Source organism: Lepidochelys kempii, chromosome 10, assembly GCF_965140285.1.
Source record: "Lepidochelys kempii isolate rLepKem1 chromosome 10, rLepKem1.hap1, whole genome shotgun sequence".
Taxonomy (NCBI): Eukaryota; Metazoa; Chordata; order Testudines; family Cheloniidae; genus Lepidochelys; species Lepidochelys kempii.
The window spans coordinates 44,449,269-44,476,735 of NC_136389.1; the positions used below are offsets into that span (position 1 = coordinate 44,449,269).

At 52.4% G+C, this 27,467-nt stretch overlaps 2 protein-coding genes across 5 annotated transcripts in view; one reads left to right on the top strand and one right to left on the bottom strand.

Moving 5' to 3' along the window:
* The window catches only part of MYO9A (myosin IXA), a 467,674-nt gene extending 457,401 nt beyond the window's left edge, over positions 1-10,273 (top strand). For all 4 annotated transcript variants that reach the window (XM_073363174.2, XM_073363176.2, XM_073363175.2 and 1 more), the window contains 3 exons: positions 1,817-2,019; positions 3,894-4,036; positions 4,696-10,273. In XM_073363174.2, coding sequence (XP_073219275.1) covers positions 1,817-2,019; positions 3,894-4,036; positions 4,696-5,171 — 822 coding nt within the window. In that variant the 3' untranslated portion in view covers positions 5,172-10,273. The remainder of the gene's footprint in view (positions 1-1,816; positions 2,020-3,893; positions 4,037-4,695) is intronic.
* Positions 10,274-13,494: 3,221 nt separating this feature from the next.
* Positions 13,495-26,952, bottom strand: NR2E3 (nuclear receptor subfamily 2 group E member 3). The gene is made up of 8 exons (XM_073361427.1): positions 26,895-26,952; positions 23,252-23,402; positions 21,052-21,155; positions 20,295-20,558; positions 19,178-19,353; positions 17,859-18,099; positions 15,096-15,201; positions 13,495-13,627 (listed from the first exon to the last, which is right to left on the bottom strand). Exons 1-8 carry the CDS (start codon positions 26,950-26,952, stop codon positions 13,495-13,497), a joined length of 1,233 nt encoding a protein of 410 aa, XP_073217528.1.
* Between the last annotated feature and the right edge of the window lie 515 nt (positions 26,953-27,467).

The following is a 27,467-nucleotide window of genomic DNA, read 5'->3' on the forward strand; positions in this document are numbered from 1 at the left end:
AATTTGATGTCTTCAAACCAAGACTAGGGTGTCTTTCTGGAAGAGATGCTCTAGCGAAACACATGTTACTGGACTCAATACAGGGACAAGTGGGTGAAATGTAATGTCTTATGTTATACAGAAGGTCAGACTAAATGATGTAATGATCCCTTCTGGCCTAAAACTCTATGAATCCAAAGAGTGAAATGCAAAGTGTTTCTCATAATGGTAAAATTTCCCATATTCATGTGGAACCTGAGAGGAGATTAGTCTCTTCAATGTGTCTTATGTCCAAAGAAACCTGTTATTTCTCTGTCCCCATGAGGCAAACCGAGGCATCTGGTACTAGGAAAGGTAAAATATAGCCCAGCTCTACATACAGTATCTTTGTTGCTCTTTTTTCCTAATTCCTTTTCAATGGATTGGAGTTCCAGCCCTGGTAGGGAAAGAAACCACTGGTTCACATGAGTCATGCATGTAGAACTGCAGCATCCTCAGTATATGGGGTGTGAAGATTGGCACAGTAATTCTCACACTAATGGAAGACAGCAAACATACTATAGTAACATTTATGATGCCCTAGGAATTAACAGAACATTGCAGTTAATGTTCTAATATTGAAAGTGGGCGTATTTATATACTGGGCTGCTGATCAAGTTGTAGTTAATATAATGAGCCAGCAGCTGTAATGTGAGTTACAGTGCACTGAGTGAGTCTGTGAAGATCTGAAGATACTGAGCTTGCTCACTAGGTGGGGCTTTCCAAAGAAACTAAGTTGATTTAGGAATACAGGTCTCATTGCAAATCCAAAGGACTTCTGCTCTGAAGTCTCTTATCTACTTCTGAAAATTCCTCCCAAAAATTACAGCAAGGGAGAATCCTCTTACATAACTAGCTGGCAGTTTTCAAACTGTTATAGTTGAAATAATAGAGCCTCTGCTTACATCGTATCAGAATAGTTACCCAGTCTGCTGGAGCTGTGCACTGCTTCATCAGCAGTCTAGTCGTTATTCATAGCTCTGAAGGATGCTTAAAGATTTTCTATTGAATAGTTTCCCTGCTCTGCCATCTTTCCCCTCACCTTGTTTCATACAGTGGCACCTCTGCCTCCTCATTCCCTTTCCCTGATATAAGGAGCTAGTGTGTGCTTTAACTGGCCTCTCTGCTTGCTTTATTATTGGACCTCTCATTTCCATGGACAGTGCGAGGACTAAAAGTGTAGCCATGGCTTTGTAGCTGGCTTTTCCAGTTACCATCATTTGAGCTCCCTAGTGTTTGTTGTGTACGGAGAGCAACTTCCCAGCCCACTAAGCTGAATGTTCACCTTGGATAGTGTTATCCATATCCTTTTGTGTGCATAGTGGGATTGTTTTTCGCAAAGAATGGGATGGTTTAGGACTGTGCACACCAACGTCTTGCGTGTAATGTTCAGGATGTTCTCACCCCGAGCCAGCATTGTGATTTGGCAGACTGAAGGCTTCCCGTCTTACAGCCTGGGCTTCTAAAAATACATTCTGCTGTGTCTTTAATTGACTTTGGAAGTCCAGTGTGCATGTCACTAAAAAGTTTCATCTGTCCTCCTCTGAACACACAAACCATTTATGTCCCCCAGCCAGCCTTCTGTGAGCTTTGAGGTGTCCTTGGATGTCATGCACTGTAACTGGTGTTGTGGACTGTGTACATGTACAAAGTACCTGTTGCTGAAGTTGTTTCCTCCACTCTTGGTACTGGGGATAAAGGAGGGGAAGAACGCCATCAGTCTAAAATGTACCATGAGATGCCTGCAAGGTTTGGCGATAATGGCATGAAGTTTGTTGATACGGGTTTTGACCTGCAGGGCAAAGGACGTCTAAGGCGTGGAACCTTCCCCAGTCCAACATCTCCTGTTTCAGTGCGATTACCCTCCGTGTCTGATGTCTCTGAGGAGACCGTGAGTAGTGAGGAGGCTATGGAGATGGATGTCACAGATCAGCAGCAGGCAGCCATGCAGCAAGAGGAGAGGGTGCTGACTGAGCAGATCGAGAGCTTGCAGAAGGAAAAGTGAGTCACGGGCAATGGAGGGGTGGAAAGGCACAGTGCTCCGGAGGTGGACAATTAATGCTGGGAATCTGGAATCTTAAATTCAGATCCTCTTAGAGCCACAGGTGAACACAAATTTGGTCCCACTCTGATAGCTGTTGAAAAATGTTCTCCACTTCACAAAATTTTGTACAATTAGCACTAGGCACCGACTTCCCCTCTGCCCAGTGAGTGCTCGACCCTCCCTGACTCTGACCCCACCCCTGTCCCGCCTCTTCCCACCCCTGCCTTGCCTGCTGCCATTTCGCCCCCTTCCCCCAAGTCCCCGCCCCTGCCCCACCTTTTCTCCACCTCCTCTCCTAAGCGTGCCACATCCCTACTCCTCCCCCTCCCTCGCAGAAAGTCCTAAGCCCCGCCAAACAGCTGTTAGGTGGGAAGTGCTGGGAGGGAGCGGGAGGAGCAGAGACATGGCGCACACAGCGAAGGAGGAGTTGAGGGCGGGGCGAGGGAGCTTGGCTGCCGGTGGGTACGCAGCACCTGCTAATTTTTCCCCGTGGGTGCTCTAGCCCCAGAGCACTATGTGGGGACACAAAACTGAAGGCAAGTAGTGTTGCAGGTCGGGATTGAGGTGCATTTGTGCTGAAGGGTAGGGGTGCATTTGCAAGGAATTCCAGGTCAAGACTGAGGCCTGCTGCCAGAAAGAGTTTTAGAACTGGTATGGAATAAAGACTACATGGATGTCAGTTAGCAATGGGGAAAGGTGATGTGTCTGTGCTGATCATTAGAAGATCAACGGTGGTTCCTGTCGTTGAATGTGAAGTATTGTTGAACTGACTGGAATTGGCAGTGTAGTCCTTGGTTTCGTTCCTTCCTATGCAAGAGGAGCCAGAGGCTACTGCTAAGTAAATGCTCTTCTTCCTGAAGAGCCCTGACATACATTTCCGTCAGGATTCCATCCAGTCACCCCTCCTGCCCAGTGTGTGTGGGGAGCCACTAGGGGAGATGGTGACACGTTCTGAGCTGCGGCGACATCAGTCTGCTGCTGACGCTCAGCTCTGATTCCTTCTCCTCTAATGGAGATTCTACAGCCTCGTTACTGCTGCTGTCTGGCTGATCGGGTTCTGGGTGAAAGACTCAGCCCAGATGCAGTGAGAGAGATGCTAGCTGGCAGGCAGCGGCACTCAGAGTAATCAGCACATCAGCAGTCTGCATCAGCTGTTGAGGGTGTACAGCCCTTCCCTCCTCCCCATGCTAACCTGGCTCTCCAGCCTTTGGGGCCTATTAGATGAATCACAGCTCCTGGTTTCTTTAGATGGCCCATGCGCCTCCATGACTGGCCAGGAGTCTGAGATTGATCTTTTCTAATGTGGACCTTGCAGTGCTCATCCTTGCCTTTCTCACCCCCAAGCCAGACTGCTGTCATGTGCTCTGTCCAGGCCTGGTGAGCACAGAACACCTACACTGAATTCTGTACTGCCTTTTTGTTCACCTCAGCAATGGTGCATTTCAAGGCACTGGTGATGACCATTAAGACTCTGGTCTGGGGATGGGATGGCTGAGAAGCTGCCCCTTGCCAGATGTCCAGCCACAGCCCTTGGATTGGCTGGGATGTTCTTGCTGATGGTTCCTTTAGTGGAAGCCTCCATGACCACTGGTGGACTGATTCCAGTGTGGACTCCAGCTCTGACATTTTCAATATCCTCCCAGTGTGATACCCCAATATCCGTGTTTGGTTCTGCAAGTTGTTTGTTGTTGTGTTCTGTTTTTGACACTGTGTTTGCATGGCCTCCCTTGAGCTCTCCAGACAATGCCCTTCTGAATCTCCCTGCTTACACAGCACTGGTTACTTCCTCTCCACCTTTTCCTGGTTCACCAACTAGGGTTATTTTCTGCAGGGAGGAACTGACTTTTGAGATGCTTGCACTGGAGCCCCGAGCCTCTGATGACGAAACTCTGGAGTCTGAAGCTTCCATCGGCACTGCGGATAGCTCCGAAAATTTGAACTTTGACTCTGAAGGGGCTATCTCTGATCGATCGGGTAATCACAGTCCTCTTCTAGCAGGTTTTCTGACTAGATTGATTCAGTGCAGCAGAACAGGGCCTACTGATATATGCAACAGCATCAGCACTCCAAGCTTTAGGCTGGTGCTTAGACTTCCCCCGCTTCCTTCCCATTCTGTGCTGCTGCGACACTGCGTGTCCTGCTCATGCGTGTGCAAACTCTGTCCCACAACCAAGCTGAGACTCCTCCAGTCCCAAATCATAGAACTGTGAGCAGCCTAATCCTAGAGCAGGCTGAAGCATTTGCTTGGGAGGTGGCATTCCCTGGTGGGACACCCTCCATCTTCACCCCAGAGGGAGCATAGTATATTGAGTACAACACAGGCCTGAGAGGCAGGTTGTAGACCTAGCTTTGCTACTGACTTGTGAATGGACTTCAGCAAATCACATAATCATTTTCTGCCTGCAATCGGGTCAGACCCTTGCTTGTCCCAGACACTGTGGGTAACCAGTTCACATGTTAACCTATAGGCACCGTGGGTTGGTCACTTCTCTTTTCCAGTTTAATTGCATATGTTCCCCCTGACATGCCCAGCAAATTCACTCTCAGATAGTAAGGGTTGCATGCAAATCCATTACTGTATATGCAGCCGTGTGTGTATCTGTTCTCATTCCCCTCTCCTCTCTTTCTATCAGAGAGAAGTTTAGCACTTAGTTCGTTGAGGCCTGTCAAGATCGAATCCACGAGCAGGTTGCGAAGGCACCTGAGGAAGCAGCAAGACTCTCTGGACTCAATGGACTCTTCGGTTTCTTCTCCATCTTCATCCTCCTCGTCCTGCTTACCTCATGTGACTAGGAAACGATTCCAAATGTACTCCAAGTCGCCCTTCTACCGAGCAGTTGCTCCTGGAGATATCACTGAGCAGAGGTTGGGACTTGAAGGGTTACCAGGGCAGCTTAGGGGTCTGGATGATAGGCCCCAGTTCACCAGCAGAGGGACTTTCAGCCCTGAGAAAGGCAAACAGAAACTGAAGAATGTGAAAAACTCACCCCAGAAAACCAAAGAGCTCCCAGAGGGGGCAGCTGGGGCAGGCCGGAAAAGAAACACTGAAGCAGACTGCAGCAGCACCCAGCAGCTGGTGCTTTTCGGGAACAATGAGTTCATGGTGTGAACCAGTTGCCCAAAATCTCATCATTGCTGCAGACAAGTGATAGCATCTCACCTTTGGTATCTTCCCTCCCATCATCACCACCACCACCACCATTGTAGAGTTGCTGCCCGCTGCCCATGCAAAGCATTTATTCACTAATTGCTGGGGCTTCCAACCTTGTGTTGCCAGTGCTACAGGGAGCAGGAGACTAACTCTTAACAAAAGCCTGTTGAGGACAGTTTCAGCCGTGGCCTTAGCTCTTTTTAATATTTTGGAACTCAAAACCTGCCAGATTTTTCAGACTGGGGACTCAGAACAAAAGAAAATAAATTGGGGGAAGAATTGCTGGTGAGCTCTGTTTTACTTCCCATCAGCCCCGGCTTTCTCTTTCTGAGCAGAGGAAATAGGGAGAGGGAAAATCAAGCCACCAGGTAATGCCAACAGGATCTTGGAGTTGGGGAGCTGGTCCGTGCCTGTCTTGACCTTGATGTGAAAGCTGCAGACTGTGTGTTTGTGCTGGGATGAAGCATAAACTCCTTACAAGGAACCACAGCAAAGAGTAGACCAAGCCCTTTGTTCAGAGCTATTTATAATGCACTCCATGTTGTTGTCAGGTGATAATAAAAAGCTATCATTTCCATTCAAGCAATCAGAGCATGTCTCAAAACCCCCACCACACTGACCTGCAATGAAAAGAGAGTGATTTTATTTTTGTTGTTGTTGATAGGTCAGGAAAACTAATGCCAGTTTGACTCCTGGTTAGTTCAAGCCAAATACTTGTGCCGAATTTTCAATAGCCATAACTAATCCTGTGATTGAGGCGCAAAGAAACGTTTCTAAAAAGCAAAGGAACCTTTAGAAATATAAACCTAAAACATTACAACCACATCACAACCTTGCAGTGCTGCCTACTTGTATACACTGACCAAGTGAACAATGGCTAACAGTTCCAGTGAAGGACAGGAACTTCTCAGCCAAGCAGCAAACTCATGCAGACAAAACAGCACTATTTTAATTGCATTGTTAAATCAAAAGGAAATGCATGGAAAAGTGTTAAGGAAGTAATCTGTTTTTAAAATGTGACCTAACCAACTTTCTCCCCTTTTCTCAGATCATCAGTATTAAAAGAAAAAAGAAAAAAAATCAAGGACTACTTTTTGTTAATATTCTGGTTACTGAAGTTCACTCTGTGTGTGTGTGTTTGTGTATATATATATATATATATATATATATATTTTAATGGTTTTTATTTTCCCCCTAGATGGAACATTTTTGCCAGGAAAAGAAAGGGAGAAGTGAGGGAAGGTAGAATTAGCCCCTAAGAGTATTGCAGGGAAAGAAATGGCACCATTTTTCACCACAGTGCATCACCATTCACCATGTCTCAGCCCACTGAACATTTGTGAGATTAGCAACCTGCCTAAACTGCTCAGACTATGTGAGAAGCTGATGCATGTGCACCTCTCGCTGTAAATATGACACCTTTGTCAAAGCAAGTATGTGACAAATGTTTGTTTAACAAGTTCTCACTAGATCTCGTTAGGGTAAGACTAGCAGTGTCATTCTGTCATGACCATGTGGCAGGGTAGTCAGATCAAGGCTAGATTTGTCATTCATGGTGTCATGCTGTGACTTGCCACCAGCACAGATGTTGCTGTTACACATTTTTAAAACAGATTTGTAGGAATCTAATTAGTAAGCTTAGAGGCAGTAGTCCAGGAGGTCACTTAGTAACTTGGAACTTTATGGGGATGTCCCTACGTGTTAGTCTGCATCCACAGTCACGTGGATGAAGACCAGCAATCCCAAAGCATCATTCAGAGAAATTACAGGTGCCAGTCCATTTCCCTAAGCGGCCAGAACTTTGCTGATGCTGAGAGGAGGAGTTGAATAGAAGGGGCTTCAGGACCCCAGTTAGAATAATTAGCTGAATAAATGCTGGATTGGACCTGCCAGCTAACCCTGCTAGTTCTGTCCTGGGTAATGTTCTGAAGCCAAATGTGGTTCTAACCTTGATCCTCCTAATCAAAAATCTAGAACAGCAGTGTCAGAATAGCACTGGTTTGTGTACCTGGCTGTTCTCTCTCTCGCATCCAAGAACAATGGGAAAAGATATTTGCATTTCATAATTTTGCTGGGTAATGGTTTTGTTATTTTACCTCCATAATATGGAACTAGAAGTATCATGCAACTCCCAGGAACCCCTTCCCTTGCCTCCCTTCAATAGCGTTCCAGTACAGAACCAAGTCTACATCCTGGCTTCACAACAGTATATCTCAGTTCAGAAAGGGCCCGTCCTGAGCTTGCAGCTCTTATGGACAATGTACACCTGGTTTCGTACATGGGTGAGCACCCTGGGAATGAGTCAGTCTGCTGGAGTTCCCTGTAATAGTAGTCGGTTTAGTGATTCCTTCCTCTCAGTGGGTGGGGAGCAATACTTTGGCATGTTCCTCGGCGGGTTGAACCTGCATTTCTTTAGAGGGATTCCCCCCCCCCCCCAGTGGAAAAAAATATAATTTAGGCCACTTTTACCAGAGTGGTGATGACATGGAGCAGGGACAGGGATTTACAGGTTCTGCTTTGACCTCTGTGGATTTAATTATGTCCAACTCTTTAGTTCTAAAATTGCTAGGTTAATAGGTCTCTAGCTGTTTTACAGATCAACCAAGAAACCGTGGGCAAGGTAGGTGGTGGTTATGAAGGTGGAAAGTAACTAAGGAAACGCTACAGGGCACCCAAACTCTTCAGAAGCCAATTATAAGATTATCAAAAAAATGCATATGAAGTGGATAGAATATGTTGTTGTTTCAACCGGAATTAAATGAACTGATGCCATGCAGAGTCATAATTTTTAACTTTGAAAATCAAGTTTTAAACACAAATACAGACCAGCTAACTACAGATTTTGCAACTAGAACTTAGTCAATCATTCTGATGGTGCACAAGCCAGAAGAGATTCCAGCGCATACAACCTTAGAGTGGGTTGGCTCTGCACAGCTTATAGTATAAGTTTTGACACCTTTATATTTAGTCAGTGGAGTCAGAGGAGGCTGAATACTCGCAGTGAGCAGATTTGTTGAGGAAGGATGTGCTGTTTTTACATAGCCTTTGTTTAAAAAAACCATAACTGCACTTGAAGATCAGAAAAGTCGCTCTGTAAGAATCTCCTCTTAGTGGATTCATATTGTTCTTTCAGTGATTTCCATATGGAATTTGCTGTGTTTAAAAGTCCAAGCACAAGCTGTCGAACGGCCAGCACATGGGTTCAACCTGTTATTTCGAAATCAGGCTTCGTTCTTTGTGCTTCGCACTGTGTATCCCCTCCCATGCGGAATCAGAATGCTGCTGGCACTTTTGCTGAGGCTCCTTCAGGCAGAATAGCACACAGCTTGCTTTTCTTAAGCTGTACTGGGTTCTGCAAGACTGATTCAGAGCATACTTTGTGAAGGAGACACTTTTACAGAGTTACTTTTGGGATCATCATCTGATAGAGAGAGAATCCCTGTTATGATGGCCCTGCAGATGGAATCCTTAGAAATAGGACAGGACTCAGTTTTCAGCAGGAATTATTCCAACTTACCTTCTTTTGAAGGTTTTTGCACCCATTGACTTGCAGGTTCGTCAATAATGTTGATTATTGAGCTACAAATTTCTGCAGAAGCAATGGGTCAGGATGGGGAGGGACATCATGAAGTTTTCACAAAAGGGTACAGGTTGCTGTCCCCTGCAGAGTCGTACTTAATATTGCCATGCAAGGAATTAAGTTTGGGATCCTCCCCATCCCTCCCAGTGTCCACACCTGCAGAAGCAACATTCATCTGCCCATGTACGATAGCAGAGGCTGCAAGTCATACCATTGTTAACAGCCTTTTCAGTTGGGCTGAGTGGAGGATATGCAAGGAGCTGTGGATACTGCCTCTGCTCAAGGGGTGAGATTTAACATTAGCTGAAGACTGTTAATACTGGAAAAGCATCAGGGGATCCAACATTGATTTATCAAGTCCTGCTCTGTTTAGATTAAGGAAGGTCTGTGTGTCCCTCTCCCCCATGGTATTGGTGAAGAGGAATTACATAAACCCTTGTAATTAAGATGTTAAGCAGCAAACAGTCTGAACACAGCTTCCCATTAGAAATCAAATGTGTATGGTTCAAAAGGTGATATACACACAGGGAGCCCTGAATGAAAACGTGGCTTTCAACACACCCGCCTCTGCTGTTCTCAGGGTTTCTGACCCTCCACAACGAATCCACTTAAGTTCTGCAACCGTAACTCTAGGCTTCAGATACACTCCGGGGGTGTCCTAGCTTTCCTTTCTTCCAATCCAAGAGCGTTCATTTCAGCCAGAACCCTCCCACCCACCACTTTCCTTTTATCTTGTCTTGAAGTGGGGGGTGGGGGGGACGACAGTGAAAAGGTTTTAGTGGGTCCAGACTGTGTGTTCTGTTTTTGTTGTCATTTAATTATTATTTTGAATATAGGCACGGGTTAGACCAATCCTTTGTTTTGTTCCCCGTCCGCGTTTAAGCCTGATGCCTGTCTTCCAGTCCTGTCACGCAGTAGGTAAGCGGTAGGTTCTCAGATATGATACACTCCTTGTACCAAGTGAATGTACTTACCACTGGAAAGGATAGGGGCTGCATATTATTATTAATTATTATTATTTGTAATGGAAATTTTAAAAGTAATTTATAAGTATGCTGAGTGTAAATTTAAAAAGCAAAGTCTGTATTGTAAAAGGATATATTATCCTGTGTCATACGCTCTATACATTTTACCTGTTTAGGGAAAAAGAATATATAAGGGGGAATGATTTCTCTTACCCACAGAGCCAGATTGCATGCCGCTGTGCAGTCAACTGGCACTTTGTAATTTCATGTCAGTAGGTTTTCTTCAATTTTTTTTAATTGTTTTTTTTCCTTCTGGAACAAGGCCGTCATATGTATAAAGTGCAATTTGTGTAATATTTCTTAAATATATACTGTATGGCTGTACAAAACCAACTTTATGAACAAATAACCCCCCAGCTTATTAAAGAACAAAGCTATTAGAAAGCAAAGAATGACAGTGATTGATGTGGTTTGTATGACTTGGGAATGTTGCTCTCAACCTCTCCAGATTCACTTTTGACTCGTGGCTTTCAAGTATTGGCAGGGATCAGGAGGACAGCCAAGAGTAGCACTGAGGTAAGACCGGTAAAGCTTGACAGAGGAGCAGGAACAGGGTGTGTGTGTTCTGCTTGCTCCTCCAGGACAGACTTCAATCTAATGTGGCCCAGATGTATTCTAAAGACATTATGCAAGGTCCCAGCATACAGCCCCTGAGACAGATCTCAGCTATTGAGAACTGCATTTCCATGAAGCCCCAGTGTGCACTAAAGACATGGGTGGCTACAGTCTACTCCAGTTGTGCACAGTAGGGGCAGCCCTTAGACTCGGTGACAAATTTCAATTGCATCCCTTGACTGGGCAAAATTTGAGCTCCCTGTCTGAAATGGTATGCCCCTGGATCTCAGAGTTGGGACTCATGATCCTGGGGGAGAAAGAGGGAAACCATTCCTCCAGGTTTAGTGGCATGTCTCCCTTCAGCATGGTGGTTGAACTAGTCACAAGTGATCGTGTAACAATTACCAGCACTGGATAACGTCGTCAGAAGACCATGAGTCCCAACTTCTGATCGTCACCAGCAGTTTCCCTGTGGGGACAGAGAGAAAAGCTGCAAGTTTTACTGCATGCTGGAAGTGTCATGAGCATGCAGAGCCACCCTCCCATCCCAAGCAATGGAGCTGCAATGGGCCTAGCTGCATGAGTCCAGAAGAAGTAGTGCTCGCTGGCACCTTTGGTCCCTACCATCAGGATTCTGTGATTCGGTAATGCAAAATAAAGCGTCTTATCTTTAAGTCACTGGTCCAAACTCAGCTGCGGTAGGTAGTGACCTGAAGTTGTACGGCTCTTTGATCCCCTTTGTGGAATGAGGTAGTAAGCTCAGTCCAGTATCCATGTCACTAAAACCGCTACACAGTTGCCACTAATTGGCTCTGCTATTGACTGTGTCAGTAGAAAGGCTTAAGACTGAGGGCCGAGGTGAGCAAACACCCCTCTCCTCTAGCAGTAGGTGGTCCCTCCAGGTCAGAGTTGAAGCCCACTGACCAGGTAATGCATGAAGGCTTTTCTTGCTGTACCCGATGGCTGGATGGATAGGAGTTTCATCTCCAGAACTATTCATTTGGCATCTCATGAGCTTCCCATTCACATACAAATAAAGATGAGGGCCCTCTTTCTACATTGAGCTCTGGCCGGTGGCATGCTGCCATTGTGGCCCTGGCTTTGGGGACTGCTCTGGGCTGAGCACACCAGAAACCCTCAAGGATTCTTACCTCAAGTTGTGGTTAGCAATACGCTGCAATGCAACTGACCTGCGAGAGGAAGGGTCTCATCCAGTAGTGTTAGGTCAGGAAGAGACTGGCTGCTACTGCCCAGGGAGGTGAGTGGGATGCACACAGGAAGTAGGGCTAAACTGAGAGAGAACTGAACCATTCCAAAGAGCACACTTTATTAGTTACACCAAGCCAGTAGACCGCACACATTCCTCTGGCAACTGCAGGGCGAGAGAGGCACTCTGGAAATACAGTGTGTGTTTGTACAATTACAAAGGAGCTGGACTATGTAAAAAATTGCCCCGCACTCCTTGCTGCACACCTCCCCTTTTGGCTGAAGTGCATTGACTCAACATCAGCATGGCTGGGCCATGATGCCTTTCTGAGGCAACACTGTCCTTGGTGCTCCCTTTGTTGCTCACCAATACGAGTTTTAACCCTTTAACCTCAGAAACCTAGCATTTGCCAGCCAAGTGAGTGCTTGGGACATAGAGTGTCACTGTAGTCTCCAAAGAGAGGCGTTTATGGCCAGGTAACAGTTCTACTCATGCAAATATGCCTATCAAGCATTCTTGACATGGCAACAGAGCCCATTACAGTTGTCCTTCCTGCATGAGAACAACATCCATTGCTCTCTTCTGCAAGGCACTGCAAAACCCTGCCTCTATCAGAACTTGATGTCCCATTTGACTGCTGGGATAGACCTGCTCAGAGGGTGTCATGCTGCCGGAACACACTCAAGGTCCAGGAGTGCGATATATGTGTCATTACACGCAGGTCACAGCCTCCCACAATGCAGCTTTTCCACATCAGCAGCCTTCTTCCTTTACCTCACAAAAAGGCTCTCCAGTTCAGAAGACACGGTAGCAGAGATCACATCAGCCTCTCCAGGTCTCTGACTCCGAGCTGTACTCTCCTAGCTGCAATTAAGGTTTCAAAACAGAGGCTACAAGTCCAGGGCATGTTTCAACTTTTCTGCAAACTCCACCTACATTTCTCAGTTCAAATGCAATACTAGATGTTCTGCCATCACCAGGTGTTCCTAGTCCAAGAGAGAATGCAAGGTGCCATATAGCATTGTTTCAAGACAACAGACCATGCATCCCGTGTTAAACGTCATAGTCTTCCTTAAATTCAGCATCTGGATCACTTGTTGGAGCCTGGTGTGTGGTGGGAAATCCCAGTGAAAAAGTAATCTTAAAAACACGTCTTGCACAGATGATGTTCTGCTGCTGGTGATCTCCCATTTAGGGTTCAGCCAATACCAAAGGCAAGTTCACTTCTTCCCCCTTCAACTGACAGTCACCTTTTCCTTGACCCTCCTAGGCCACCATCTGGGCCATGCCAGGACATGTGTGAAGATTTCCAGGACCAGACCTTCCCTCCATGTGATACAGGTTCTGAGCCTGGACCTCTTTCAGACTAATTTTTGTCATGAATTTTGCTGACATTCATCCCTCACTTTGCATCAGGAGCTGCATTTGCCCACCCCCATTGGGGTGGTGTTTGTTAGTACAGTGTCCTGGCTTTCCACCATGAGTTTGTGTTCTTCACATATGTAACATTAGTTTCATCTTGGTAGGTAGGTACCAGGTGATTCTTGTGGTTCTACTAATGGAGCCTGTAAACTTCTGTTCAATTCTGAGTCCAAGCATCTGCTGTGTGAGCTTCCCAGGGGTGACTGAAACCCCCAATGGGTTACAATGGCCTGAAGGTTGATAGGAAACAATTTCCAGTTGGCTGCAGCTGTTTGTGAACAGAGATTAATCCTGGGCCATGCTGTGTCAGGATTGGTAGATATGCAGTTGATCTGGACAACTCACTCAGGACTGAGCGGGATCTCCACATTCCTTTCACCTGCTTTTTGGCTCAGTGCTTTGGAAACCAGGTGCTTGGAACTACAGTGTTCATGCCGCTCCAGGAAGACCTCAACCCCCACATCAAGGGATCCTGGTCGCAAGGGGGACAGGTCAGTTTTTGAACATGTCGCAGAGCAGCTTCTCCATGGGAGTGTTCCCGATAGTTCTGCGGAAGAAGAGGAGCTCTATCTGGTCTGAGGAAATAAACCTCAAAGAGGGAAGGAGCAGGAGCAGTTTCCCAAACCTGGAGGAAAGCAGAGAAGTGTCAGTGTGGGTTTGGTTAGCTATTAAGTCGAGGGAGAGTCTCGGGAAGGATTTTGATTTTACCCTGCTGTGTCAGAGGTCAAAGGGCTAACAATATCACAATGAGTTGGTAATTCCCTGACGAGAGGTGCTGCCCAAACAAAGCTTGGAGAGAGAAAAAATGTTCTGATATGGGTTATTTCCCCTTGATTTATTCCCATCAAATTTCCCTTTTGGGTTATGTGCTTGGGCTATCAAAGCGTGTGTGGCCAAGTGTCCATGAAAACACAGAGCAATTTGCCAACCTACCTACCCCTGGGCTGTTGAGTGTAATGCTAAGGTTCAAGCTAGAAAGTAGGGACCTACCACTACAATGTTTTGTGCTCTTCACAAGTACAACATGGTCCATCAGGATGAACTGACTGTAGGCTCTTGCCAGATCTTCCCAACCATGCCTGGAGGAGCCACTGTGTAGCCACTGTTCTAAACCAGTGACACATTGGCCTGTGCTCAATCCAGAAGCTCAGTGATGCTGTCATCTGTTTCATGCCGTGGCTGCCTGCCCTTGATGGTTTCACTCCACAGGAGGAACGAGATTCAGTAGGTACAAGCCTGGGTGAGGGGAACAGCTCAAGAGAGGAGCTGTTTGTGCGTCATGGTGCTAAAGACGTGGAAAAGAGCAAGTCCTGCCTTGATAAGCTCACAATCAATCTAAGACCGATTCCATCGTCGGGGAGGGCCAGAAGGGATTGATGGAAGAGGCCTCCCGGCCCAGGGAAGTCAGCACACGTTTAGGTTTAATCTTCTAAGTATTTGGGGGTTTTGTTGTAAATAACCATGGGATGTGGGTGCAGGAAGCCCCAGATGGAGATGTAGGGCTACCAGGAAGAAGGAACATCCTCCTTTGAGGGAGGATGTGGAGAGGGGGGGGGGGGTACTTCGTGCACAGGAAGGAGGATGGTGGGTGGCATTGCATGGCAGAGAAGACCTTGAAGAGAGTAGTGGACAGGGGAGCAGGCAGACTGTAGGGGATGAGCTGTAGGCAAGTGCAGAGCCCAGGATGCCTTGATGGGGAGGGCAGGAATCCCACAAAGCTGAGTCACCTGGCACCCAATCCCTAAAGGAGGTGACACCCCGCATCACCAGCAGAGGGCACAAGCCCAACATGGATGAATCCACCTGTGCTTTAGCGTTCTGCCTACACAGGAAAGGCTGCTAAAGGAAGGAAGGACAGTCCAGCCCTTCCTCAGCTCTCAGAGCAGCACAAGGCAAACCGAGGGCTTCAGCATCACGGAGACTAACTTGCGCAGTAGGAAGAAGAGTGATTTCTAATGGACTTGCCCAGGGGGCGGGCAGTTGCTAGACAGCTCAGAAGGGAGGAGAGGCAGGAAGGCAAGGAGCTGGACAGGAAGCCAGCAGTGAAGAGTGCTGTGTAGTCAATGGCAAGTCTGTAGCATGAGCCCTGTTACCTGACAGGCTGGCTGGAGTAGTGTGTCCGGTTGTGTTGGTCCAGCATCACCTGCGACTGATCTTGCAAGTTCTCCACCTGCTCTGGATCCTTCAGGCCTCGTGTCTCTGTAACAAGATCAGGGCTGTTGTGTGGCACCCGCATTTAGAGAGGCTTCTCGCACACAGCAGGAGCACACACAACTCCGATACCGTGGGTAGGCCGGCGGGTCCCATTGGCAAGGAGCAAAGCCCAGGCCCAGAGCGCTGCTCAGGAGCCCCTCTGCACAGATGAACTTGGTGAGGGCGTGCCCGTCAGATGGGATCACAGGCTGAACCAGCTCAGCTGAGCTGTAATTGTGCCTGGCTTGGCTCTGAGTGCGATGCTGGTATTCCAGTGACACTCCCCCTGGGGAGCCCAGGCTGGGGGGCAGTGTCTCTGCTGCTGTTTGAGATGGTTCGCAGGTCATGAGACCTGACACCCGCTTGCTCTGGGACAGGTCTTTTAGCACCTCCGGTCTCCTCCCCCCCTTCCCACCCCCTAAACACAGTGGGAGGGGAGGGGTAGCTAAGCTGCGGCACTGAAAGTCACGCTAGGTGTGGGCTGTACAGTTGGGTATTGGGTTTCTTTTTAATCCGTTCACAGGGCTGTTTCCTTTAGGGGAAGGACGTTTGCTGACGACATTCACCCTGGAAACATCGTTAATACGGTGAGAGAGATCCCACCATCTTCAGAAACCATGTGCAGAAGCTGGACATGGCCTGGGCAACGCGGATGCACCCTTCTGTATTAACTCCCAGTAGCTGGGGATGGACACGCGGAAGGAGATAAGGTTGCCAGGCGTTTTCGAGCGGAACACCTAGTCGAAAAGAGGCTCTGGCAGCTCCGGGCAGCACTGTTGACCAGGCCATTAAAAGTCCGGTTGGCAGCACAGTGGGGTAAGGCAGGCTCCCTGTGGCTCTTGGAAGCAGCAGCATGACCCTGCTTGGGCTCCTAGTCCTAAGGGCAGCCAGGGGACTCCGTGTGCTTCCCCCGCCCCAAGCACTGGCTACACAGCTCTCGTTGGCCAGGAACCGCCTGGCCGTGTCTCCGCATAGGAGCTGGAGATGGGACATGCCGCTGCTTTCAGGAGCTGCTTGAGGTAAGCATCGCCCTGCCCCAGCCCTGATCCCCCTCCTGCCCTCCGAACCCCTCGGTCCCAGCCTGAAGCACCCCTGTGCACCCTAAACTCCTCATCCCTGGCCCCACCCCAGAGTCTGCACCCCCAGCTAGAGCCCTCACACACACCCCCACCCCAGCCCAGAGCACCCTCCTGCACTCCGAACCCCTCAGGCCCAGCCCGGAGCACCCTCCTGCACTCCGAACCCCTCAGGCCCAGCCAGGAGCACCCTCTTACACCCCAAATCCCTCATCCTGGCCCCACACTGGAGCCCTCACAGCCCCCTCCCGCAACCTGAACCCCTCATTTCTGGCCCCACCCCAGAGCCCATACCCCCTCCCACATCCCAACCCCCTGCCTCAGCCTGGAGCCCCCTCCCATACTTCAAACCCCTTGGTTCCATCCCGGAGCCCCCTCCTGCACCCCAAACCCCTCATTCCTGGCCCCAACCTAGAGCCCTCAGCCCAGAGCCCCCAGCCACACCCCCAGCCGGAGCCCGCACCCCAATCCCATGAGCGAGTGAGTGAGGGTGGGGAGAGGGATGGGGGATGGAGTGAGCAGGGGTGTGAGGTAAGGGTGTTCAGTTTTCTGCAAGTAGAAACTTGGCACCCCTAGGTAATTGGGTTCCTGGGCAGAGCAGCAGCGTGTGCTGGCAATGCCAAAGGAGGTAGGGCTCAGAGGATTATTATAAATGAGACACAAAACTGATCTATTTCCTGGCACTGCAGGAGGAAAGGGAATGGCTTAGACCATCCTCCCTTCTGTTTCCAAACTAAGTATTGGAAAGCCACTGGCGCAGCTGTTGTGAGAGAGCAGCACACACTCCCTGAGAGCCGGCTCCCAGGGCATAGCCTGGTCTACTGGGCAACGATGAAAGTCGTTCCCCGGATCACCTCCAGTTAGAGGAAGCAGGAAGCATGTGGGAGGGTCCTGGCCTGGCAGCCAGTTTAGCCTCCTGTGAGGGATGGAGAGGAAGGTAGCCGAGCTCCGTCCATGACCACAGTGAGATCGTCCAGAATACTGCCTCCACCGAGCCAAATGGGGGTCGCAGGCCTCACCAGGTGGCCAGGGAGCCATTGTGAATAATGACAGCCACAGAGGGAGGGGCACAGAGTTCCCAGGAGCTCACCGAGCAAGGGTGCGAAGATCCTGCGCCCAACCCCCTCAGCCACTGCTGCCCAGTCCCCTCCCGGTTCACTCTCCCCCCCCCACTGGCTAGATCTAGGAGTCTCACTGCTGGTGGTTTGGGGGGACTCGCAGTGCCAGCGTCTCTCTCTGTCTGAATCTTTGTCTGAGCTCCACAATGGGATTCAGACAGCCCAGGAGGGACCCAGAGATGTTCTGCTAACCCTAGACAGATATAAGCAGTGTCTCCAGGGCTGGGAGTTGCTTCTCCAAGGTCCCGATGGCTCAGATGGCCTCCTTGCCCTGGGCTGGGCAGGAAGGAGCTGGGATACTAGGGGGGGGAGAGAGCTGTGGAGGTGAGGGGAGGATAGAGCTGGGATACGAGGGGGGAGGCAGGGGCTGCAGGTCAGGACTGAGGGGCATTGGCAGAGATGTGCAAGCGAGGCCTGCCGGCCTTATGGCTGTCCGTAGCCACTGTCCTGCAGCACCAGCTGGGCTCACCTGGTTTGAAGAGCACAATAGCCTTCATGCATGCGAACTCCGTGGGGTCTATGGTCAGGGCCTTGAAGCGGCTGATGGTTTCCTGCAGGATGCGGATGTCCACGCTGGCAGACACCAGTTTCCCGTGGATGTTGGGGGAGAGCTCAGGCACAGAGAGCAGCGGGCAGCTTTCCAAGGGCATGGACCATTGGATGGCGCAGAGCAGGAACAGCTCGCTCCAGGCTTCCTCCAGCAAAATCACCTGGCAAGGTTTAAGAGGAAGGAACATGTGAGCTATGGGATGGGGCTGTGTGTAGGCGGGTGTGCAGGTGTAGGTGTACATGTACGTACAGTACCTAGCACCCTGGGGCCTTGAGGCCTGATTGGGGCCTGTTGCTGCTACTATCATACAGACATTAGATCCCCTTTTATGTCATCCCCCACGGGTTCTGGAAATGAGTTGCACAGCAGCAGCCACCACCCATGTGCCTGCCTTTCGGTCTGAGTGCGACTGGCCCAGTTGCCCATCACCACCTCACACATGGTCTCGTCGTAGCACCGCTCCACCAGGGCCTGCTGTCCCCTAAACCCCACGTTCCCAGCCACCGACTTAGTAACCTGGTCATAAAGTGAAAGCCACCAGCATGCTCCAAGCGCGTCTGATCTCTTTGGCCATTCCTGGCAGCTATGGCTCAGGAGGAAACATCAGGAGAGCTGGGTTCTGCTGTGATAACTGGGCCTCCAACTTTGCCCCAACTGTGAGCTCAGCTGGGAACAGGGTGTGTGGGTGCCGGGGGTGGGGGGGGCTTTTAAAAATACTCTCCAGCTGAAGGGAAAGGCAACAAGGGTGGCTGTTCACATGAAAGCTTCACTTAGCACTTTACATTTCAGAGGCTTTCACTAGTTTCCCTTCTTTGCTGTATCTTTAATAAAAGGTTACAAAGGGTGTTTGCCATAGTGCTAAGCAGGCTGAGGTTTCTCCAAACCAAACCTTGTGTAATTTGCATGGGGACTAGGTTCTGTTAACGCTTTCCATCTGAATTAATACAATAATTCTAGTCCCAGTCCTGCCACCAACTCCCCATGTGAGCTGAGACAAATCACTTCCCCCTCGGGGCCTGTTATCTGGGATGATGATTAGCCCTGCAGCCCCAAAGGATGGGAGGTGAGTTCATCCCTGTTTGCAAAGCGCTTGGGAAGGGGCGTGCCCAGAGCTGTGTTGTCTGCTGCCTAGTCAGAGCCCTGCTGTCTGGTCCTGGGGTCGCCTCTGCATGTGAATCACACCAGCCCGGAGGCCACTAAACGGCAACCCAGTTAGTTCAGACGGGACCCTGCCTCACCTGGTCCCTGAAGGGCAGATTGGAGAAGACGGGCAGGTTTTTTGCCCACTTCACTGCCATGAAGAGGAGGCGGGCAGAGGTTTCGTAGACACTCTCAGGGCTGGCGGATGGGTAGGGGGACATCTGGTACTCTGTCCTCTCGGGCTCGTTACCTGTCACGTCGATGTTCTCGTCGGCTGGAGGGAGGAGAACAGCTGGGTCACTGACAGCAGCAGAGCTCACAGAAACTACCCCAACTACTTCAGGGACCAAGCCAGGGCTGGTCTGAGTCTTGCTGCTCATGGGCAGACACATGGGCAGCCCAAATTGGAAGGGGGAGGAACCAACCCATTTTCCCCTCAAAACCCCTCTAACATTAGCCAGGTTTCCCTGATTTCTGTTTGCCCGTTAGCCGGGCTCTGCAGCCCTCCGAATGCAGCATCGGGCCCCAGCTCGAGACTATGAGAGAGCGGGACCATAAGCCGTGTGACACGGTGCCTCTTGTGGTCCGAGCTGCACAGAGAGCAAAGGGTGAGCACAAGGCAGGAAGGCAGTACTTAATTTGTGCCAGCCAGAGGGAGGGGCAGCTGGTCTTTCATTACAAGTTAAGCACTGCAGGAAGGGAAACAGTTGGGTGCCAGCATGGGGAGGGGCGGCTGGTTGCTTAAGCGCTGCTGATGTGCGAGGCGTGTCGCAGGACCTTCGCAGCTTCGCAGGCACAGGGAATCGCCACTGAGGACTCATCACCCAGGGCCTTTAGCGGCTGTGTGGGAGCAGCCTGGGCTCTATAGGAGAGGTTTGCATGGTGGCGACAAGGCCTGTGTGGCCCTTAGCTGGGACAGGCCAATTTCCCTGGCAGCAGCTGCAGTCTGACAGCAGAGGGGCCAGATGCCTCTACAGCTGAGGCCAGGCAGCATTGTGAACTCCGGTCCCCCGGGGGCCGCTCTCTGAATCCCAAGGAGCGCAGCCCCAGCCCCAGGCAGGGACATGGAGTTGATGCTGCTGGTGCGTCACTCTGGGAAGGAGCTTCTCCCCCCCCCCCACTTCAGCTGGGTCTGTGCCACTTGCCATTGCCGATGCCCCAGGCTGGCACTGGTATTGCCACAGCCTCTCCTCCCACCCTGCCCCTGCAACCCACCGTCCTCGGGCTCCAGCTTGGCGCAGGTCTCGGCTGTCATCAGGCTGGCCATGAAGCGGTGGTTACTCGGAGGAGTGGGCTCCCGGGGTCCCAGGGTGCCCGGCACGGAGGAGCCGGGGCCCCTGAGGCTCGGCAGTGGGGGACAGGGGGGCGGAGGGGCCTCCCGCGTGGTGGCCAGGTGTGCAGGCTTGAGGTCTGTGTCCAGTGGGATGCTGTCAAGTCTGACCTGGGCAGTACTGCGGGGCTGGCGCTCGTTCTGTACAGCTGGGGACGCAGAGCAGGGGGGTTAGGATGGGGGGGCTGAGCGCTGACACACACAGCAAAGAGCATCAGGCCCTGTCTGCCCCCTGAGCAGCCGCCCCCAGCCTCCCTGCACCACGGTTGTGGAGTGAGATGGGCACTGACCCTCTGCCCCCTCCTTCTAGCTGAGGGTGGCAAAAGCCCTCCGAGCCATTTATCTGGAATCTGGCAGCCCTGGTACTGTCGTCCCCAATAAACAGCCGTGGGGACCTAGTCACAGCAAGGCTAGGGGCCAGCCCTGTCACCTACTGTGTGCTCTGGCCAGCAGCCTCTCCACCTGTCCCGAGCAGCATCTGGGCTCAGCTGTCCTGAGCTCTCTGCCCAGCCCCACGGTGTAGGCATCCGGTATTCCCCAGAGAGCACCGGCCCCAGGCCCCCGCCCAGAAGCTCTCACAGTCGAAGGGCTGCAGGTGTGGCCTCTCCGGCCCCACACCCTCTGGCACCCCCCCACACTCACCATCCTTGTTCATGCCCGCTTGCAGGCACTTCTTCAGTCTGCAGGCCTGGCATTGGTTCCTGTGGGCTTTATCCACGGGGCACATCCCTGTCCCAGCCTGGCACCTGAAGGGCAGACGAATGCAGGCCCAGTTATGTCCGCCCTCCTTGCGTGGCACCTGTGGGAGGAGGTGTTTCCCCCAGCCCAGGATGCTGCATCTGCCCCATAACTAACTGACTAGCTGGGACAAGGTGCTGACACCCTGGGGTCAAACCCATGACAGGGGATTGAAGCATAACCTACTAGGAGTCCTGCAGTGCCCACCCCGCTCAGCCCCACTGCACCCATCCCCCCAGCACCCATCTCCCCAACACAACAGCCCTACAGTGTCAGCCCACCCCTACTCCCCAGCCCAACAGCCCCATGGTGCCCACTCCCCAGCCCAGCAGTGACCCCCTCCCCCCCCGCCCAATGGCCCCATGGTGCCCACCCTGTGGTGCCTCCCCTGAAAGCCCAGCAACCCTGCACTACCTGCCCCACAGACTGGCTGGATAGGGGGCTCAGCAGGGCTGACTTTTGGGGCGCGGTGGCTCCATCAGTCTCTGCTGGAGTCTGCTGCTGAAGACCTCATCAGTCTGTGATGAAGTGGGACTGTTCTTAATGTTTCCTCTGAATATTGTGGGGGTGCCTCAGTTTCCCCTGTGAAGTTCTTAAGTATCTAGGTGGTGGGATAAGGGTGTATGATCCTTGCAGAGCCCTAGAGGGCAGGTGTGTGCAGGGGTCTGGACGCAGAGAATGGCCCACACCCTGTTTCCTGGCAACTGATGGCCGGGCCCTTCCCCCTGCAAGGTGAGAGCTAAAGGGTTGAAGACAAAGAGATCAGGTGACCTCCTGGCCCGAGAAAGGGACAAAGAGGAGGAAGGGCTGGAGGGAGTTTCAGTTTGGGGCTGGCTGGGGACATGGAGTGAAGTGCAGACGTGGTTGTCTGGCTCATTGTCCCTCAAAATGGACCCGGCTGAGGGGTCCTATTCTCTGCACCTACAAGCTCTGGTTTAGCCCATGTTCCTGTCATCTAATAAACCTCTGTTTTACTGGCTGGCTAAGAGTCACGTCTGACTGCGAAGTTGGGGTGCAAGACCCTGCCTGGGCGGACTCGCTGTGGGAAGCACATGGAGGCGCAGAGGATGCTGAATGCTTCGAGGTCAGACCCAGGAAGGTGGAAGCTGTGTGAGCTTTTTGCCCTGTAGACAGGCTGCTCAGAGAGGAGACATCACCCGAGTCCTGACTGGCTTCGTAGGGAGCAGTTCCAGAGCATCGCCCCAGTGACACAGGCCTGTCCCAGAGCCATGCTCCAGGGCTCCGTGTAGCACCAGGGCGTGACCAAGTGCACTGGGTGCAGTGGGGGCCCAGCCAGGATGCTAACGGGCCCTGTGGCTGACCCACCTGCTGGCTGGGGTTTGTGGTTTCCTGTCTGAGTCCTGGCAGAGGGGTGCCAGCCTGGCATGGGGCCTAGAGCGCATGGTCTGTGCTGCGCTGGCGAGGAGGGGAACGAGTGGCCATCCGTCAGCCCGGCACGGACTGGGCCCTTCTCCCCACGCTGGTCTGAGCCTCGTCTCCTGGGGGAAGGGGAGGAGATGGCTCCAGTACAGTCCAGCTCTGCAGCCATGGCACAGCCCCTCTGAGGGCTCACTGCTGGCTGGGGTGAAGTGGCTGTGGATTGGGCAGTGCCCACATGGCAGCATCTATCTGGGGAGCCATGGAGACCGACCTGGGCAGGGCTGGTGGGTGGGGGGAGCTGGCTCTGCCCTGGTTGGCTCCAGGGCCATCAGGCCAGGACTGAACTCAGAGACGTTTGCAAAGTTTGGAGGGGGGTGGGGGGAAATCTCCTGAGATGGGCTCCCAGCACCACTGCACTCCTGCTGCAATGTCGGGGGATGCTGGTGTGCACCCCACACGGAGACCAGGGCGCCTTTACCTGTGGCCACATGGGGCTTTGCAGCTGGCCGCCTGCAGCTCCCTGAACCCCCTGTGCCAGGGCTCAGAGGGACCAGCCCGCTCTTACGGGCTCTTAGACACCTGCCCCCAGGTGCCAAGGCTCAGGCAAGGGCAGCCCCACAGCCAGCAGGGGGCGGCCTGGCAGAGCTGACACGGCCTCCCCTGGCCCTTTGCCCGCTCTGCAGGGCCGCCCCCGTGAGTCCGGGCCGCAGCGCTCTCCTCTCACCTGTAAATGAGTTTCCTCCGCACACTCCGCTTGAAGAAGCCGCTGCAGCCATTGCAGGCATAGATGCCGTAGTGCTTCCCGCTGCTGGTGTCGCCGCACACCCGGCATGTGAGCACCGGGCTCAGGGCTTTGCCAGGGGCTGGGCTGAGCTCTGCAGGGCGAGAGCAGGCAATCAGCACCTGGGCACCATGGCCTGGAGATGACCCCAGCCCCTCAGATCTCAGGGCTTGGCTATCGGAGTGGGGGGCCAGCCCAACACACCCACCCCAGCGGGACCCAGGCGTGAGCAAGCAGCACAGGCTGGGGAGATTCAGGATGGATAGGCCTGAGTGCTGGAACGGTGCGACTGGCCAGATGTAGTAGAAAACAGCCCTATGGCCCATAAAGCCAGGGCTCAGGGCTGGTCCCCACAACTCAGAGAGGTGGCACAGAAGGAATGCGGCCTCCAGGAACAATCAAATGCTTGGAGAGAGCCTGGGACTGTTTAGAGAGGGGTAGAAAATAAGGATTGGGATGGGGCCCAGCACTCCCCCCTCCTTATAACACAGGAACAAGGGGACACTAGCAGCACTGGGCAAAGGCAGTGAATCTAATATGATTAAAAGGAATTCCTTCTTTATACAATGTGCAGTTCGCTGGTGGAACTCACTGCCACTAGATATCACGAAGGCTTAGGAGGGCTCAGGAAAGGATTGTGCATTGATGTGGGTAATGTGAGTGTTCCCATTGCATTAGATGGAGTCTGAGGGACTACGGGTTATAAACCAGGAGGGCATGAGCCAACCTCTGTCTGGTGGGGGTTGGGAAGAAACTCTGCTATGGCAGGTTTTTGCGTCACTGCCCAGAATGGAGATGCCTGCACCTTCCTCTGAAGAGCCCGGTGCTGGCTGCTGTCAGTGATGGGGATGGGGACCTGGTGGGATCCCACATGGCACTCCCTGTTGTTACTGATATTTGTTATCTGCATTGCAGTAACACCTGCACCCCAGCTGTGCCCCAGGATCTCATTGTGCTAGGTGCTGCCCAGAGAGAGCAAGAAGCCAGACCCTGCCCTGGAGAGCTGTGTCCCCGCAGAGGCCAGCGCTGAGCAAGGCAGGTCCCTTGGGGAGGACGCAGGGCCTAGGGCCCAGGGGATAGGACGGCCGGTGGAACATTCCTAACCATTTCTTTGGCCGGGAGAGTCCTGTGTTGATCCGGGAACTAAGGGGAGGGAGGTGCATTAGAGCAGGTTTGGCTGGGCTACAACAGCTTTCCACTCTAAATCTTCACAGGCCCAGAGCTCTTGGCCACACTGGACTTCGGGGGCTGAAATTCTCCCCACAGGCCACGCTGCTCTAACCACCAGACCCCACTTCCCTCCCAGACCTGGGGCCTGAGCCCAGGAGTCCTGGCTCCCAGCCCTGTGGGAAGCACCCTGCCTGCGGAGGCGTGGGTTGTCAGTCTCGCGGCAGTGCTGAGTGGCCAGGGCTGTTGCTGGCTGTGTTTGCTGCCATCTCCAAGCCTGCTGGGTGCCATGAGGCCCCTCTGACACGCGGGCCTGTCCGGGCGCCGCAGCACATACCCTCCGCTGGGACACTCAGCGGATCCGGCCCCAACTCTCGCCCACTGCAAGCTGAGACATCGCTGCAGAAGGACTCTGTCCTGTGTGCCTGGGATTCCCTCTCAGATCTTCCCCCAGCATCCCCACCCCAGGCCCAGGCCGTGTGAGTTGAATGGGGGCCAGCCTACGGGTGGGAGTGGCACAGCCCCTGTGAAAGCCCCACTCCACACACCCCCGGCGGTGCTGCCCACTGCCTGCCAGCTGAGCAGCCATCTCGAGTGTGGGATGCCCAGTGCTGGGCACTGAGCATCTCCCACGTGCTGATGCTGGGTATGGGGCTGCTAAGCTTTCCCTGGGCACGTGGAGAGGCTCAGTCAGGGCCAGGAGAAAATGCTCATTAGCCAGCCCTGTAAGCACCAAGCAGCTCGGCCCCCGTTCAATGGGGAACTGGGGCTTTGTGCTCCTTGTGAACCTTCCCCCACATTGGACAAGGCCCCTCCTCCTTCTCAACCTCCCCATATCCTCCCGGTCAATAACAACACACAGGTTTCCGAGCCCATTACAAATTATTAACCTCGTGGAATGGGTGGGTAAAGTGAGGCATCGCAAAGGGCCCTCCTCCCCTATCACATCTGTGCCTGCCCCAGGAGTATCACAGACTCACGTCTCTCCTCCTTCTAGCTATGGGAAGAGTCAGCATCCGGGGGAAGGGGATGGAGGGAGGGCACAGCCAGACCCTAGAAAAGGGAGTTGGAGGGTGGGGGCAGCCAGCATGCTGGCTCTCTGGGGCAGAGGAGAGGGGAGTGAGTGTCAGTGGTGTGATTGGCTTCTGGGGCACAGTGCTCTCGGAGTAGCAGGAGGTGGAGGACAAGCCTGGCCAGACTCTGGGGAGAGGAGAGGAAGGGAGGTGGCTGGGGGCAGGCTCTGGGGGCTTGGAGAAGAGCCCGAGGAGTGTGTGAGGGGATTCCCCATCCTGCTGCCAGCTTGCTCTGCCCCCGTGGGGGGTGCTTGCCAAGTCCTCTACCACCTGCTACCGGAACACCCAGAGGGGCTCAGCCCAAAGAGGTAGGAATCAGGAGTCCCGGTTGCTACTCTCAACTCTGTCCCTGATTTGCTGTATGGCCTGGGCCCAGCTCCTTCCCTTGCTCTGTGCCTCCGTTTCCCCACCTAGAAAATAGGGTTATTGGTCCCAATTGGGCTTTGGAAAACACCTTCAGCTCAGGCGTGGATCCCATCTTGCTCAGGAAGCTGGGCTTAGCAAACCAAAATTGCTCCTTAGTTTTCAACTTTTAAATACACTCTCAAGGCTGGGGGAGAACGGATCTGCTAACACAGTCACTCTGTGGGCTCCAGGGACCACAGGCTGAGGATTTCATTAGGCCTGTGTCACTTTCCTGGAGCAGAATTCCCTACATTTCCTGAAAGCTCCAGGATGTACTGACATTTTGCCTGGCCCTGTGTTTTGCTTGGGTCTGGGTGTTTTCTCAAAGCTCCAGCTCCTGGAGTCAGGGGACTCAGTGCTAATCTCAGCTTGCAATTCTTTTAATAGTACATCTCTAGAAAAAAGCTAGAAACTCATGATCCCTGCAGGCTCAAAATCCAAAATGACAAGTAAAAAGAACCTGACATTTATCATTTTTAAGCCAATCTCAGAATTCTGGGAGGCCTGAGTCAGGATTTTTGAACACTTGGGGTTGGCAGCATGGCTTTGGGAAATCACTAGCTGAGCTGGTCTTCTGCATCCCTGGCTCCAGCCGCAGAAATGCAGTAGCCCCCTCGCACCGTTACGCAGCGGTACCCCGGTCGCTCTGTTTGCTGAGAAGATGGCGCCTTGCTCCCAGCACTAATTCACCTCCCACCAGCGCTAACGAGCACCGATCATTAGTGCTCACCCATCAGCCAATGAGTATAGATGCGCTAAAGCAGGTTCTCTGCAACTGTCTGTCTGTCTAGTTTCAATCCCCACATTGCTGCAGTGTCTGGGCATCTCCATATGTCCCAGGTGCCAATCCACGCCCACCCTCATGACCTTTACTGCATCCCATGGTGGCACTGGCCCCTTACCAGGGGAGCATGGGTACATGACTCAGGATTGCCCCTTACCTGACTGACTGTCCTCCAGGCCAGCGCTCACGGTGGACTCAGCGGGGGACGTGGACATGCTGGGGGGCTGTGGCTGGAGCGCAGGTGGCCAACAGGCAAGCTTGCGGGTGTGTGGGGGGCCTGGAGCCCTCTCTCTCTCTGCTTTATCCTTCAGCTTCTCCTCTGCTGGGATGGACCCTCACACATGGGCTAATGGATCTGGTTGCTCCCTGCTCCCCAGCAGTTAGCACGAGGTGTCCGGAACAAGGGGAGGTCCTGGTTTCCTGTCACCCGAATCGGTGCTGCTGCATGGGCAGAGAGCAGACGTGAAGCTCAGCCTGATAGTCTATGAGCTGCTCCCCATGGTCGGCTGTGGGGCTGGGGAGCCAGGGTGCCACTCGCAGCCCCTCTGGCTCTGCGGGCTGGTTCTGTGTGTGTGTGTATATGTGCCTCACGCTCTCTTCAAGGCTCCTAAAGCAGAGCTGGGAAGATTAGTTCTTAACGCTGTGTAAGCAGATGCCTGTTTGTCATCCTCTTAATCTTTAGTGTCTCTGCAAAGGTGGATCAATCAACCACGCCATGAAGAATTAAAAA

Bases quoted from the DNA above. Each gene is read 5' to 3' on its own strand.
- NR2E3 (XM_073361427.1), bottom strand. From the start codon at position 26,952: ATGTCCACGTCCCCCGCTGAGTCCACCGTGAGCGCTGGCCTGGAGGAC. The intron at 21,156-23,251 runs GTGAGAGGAGAG...TCTGCCCTTCAG, and splicing joins CGGAGGAAACTCATTTACAG to GTGCCAGGCTGGGACAGGGA. The intron at 20,559-21,051 runs GTGAGTGTGGGG...CTGCGTCCCCAG, and splicing joins AGCGGGCATGAACAAGGATG to CTGTACAGAACGAGCGCCAG.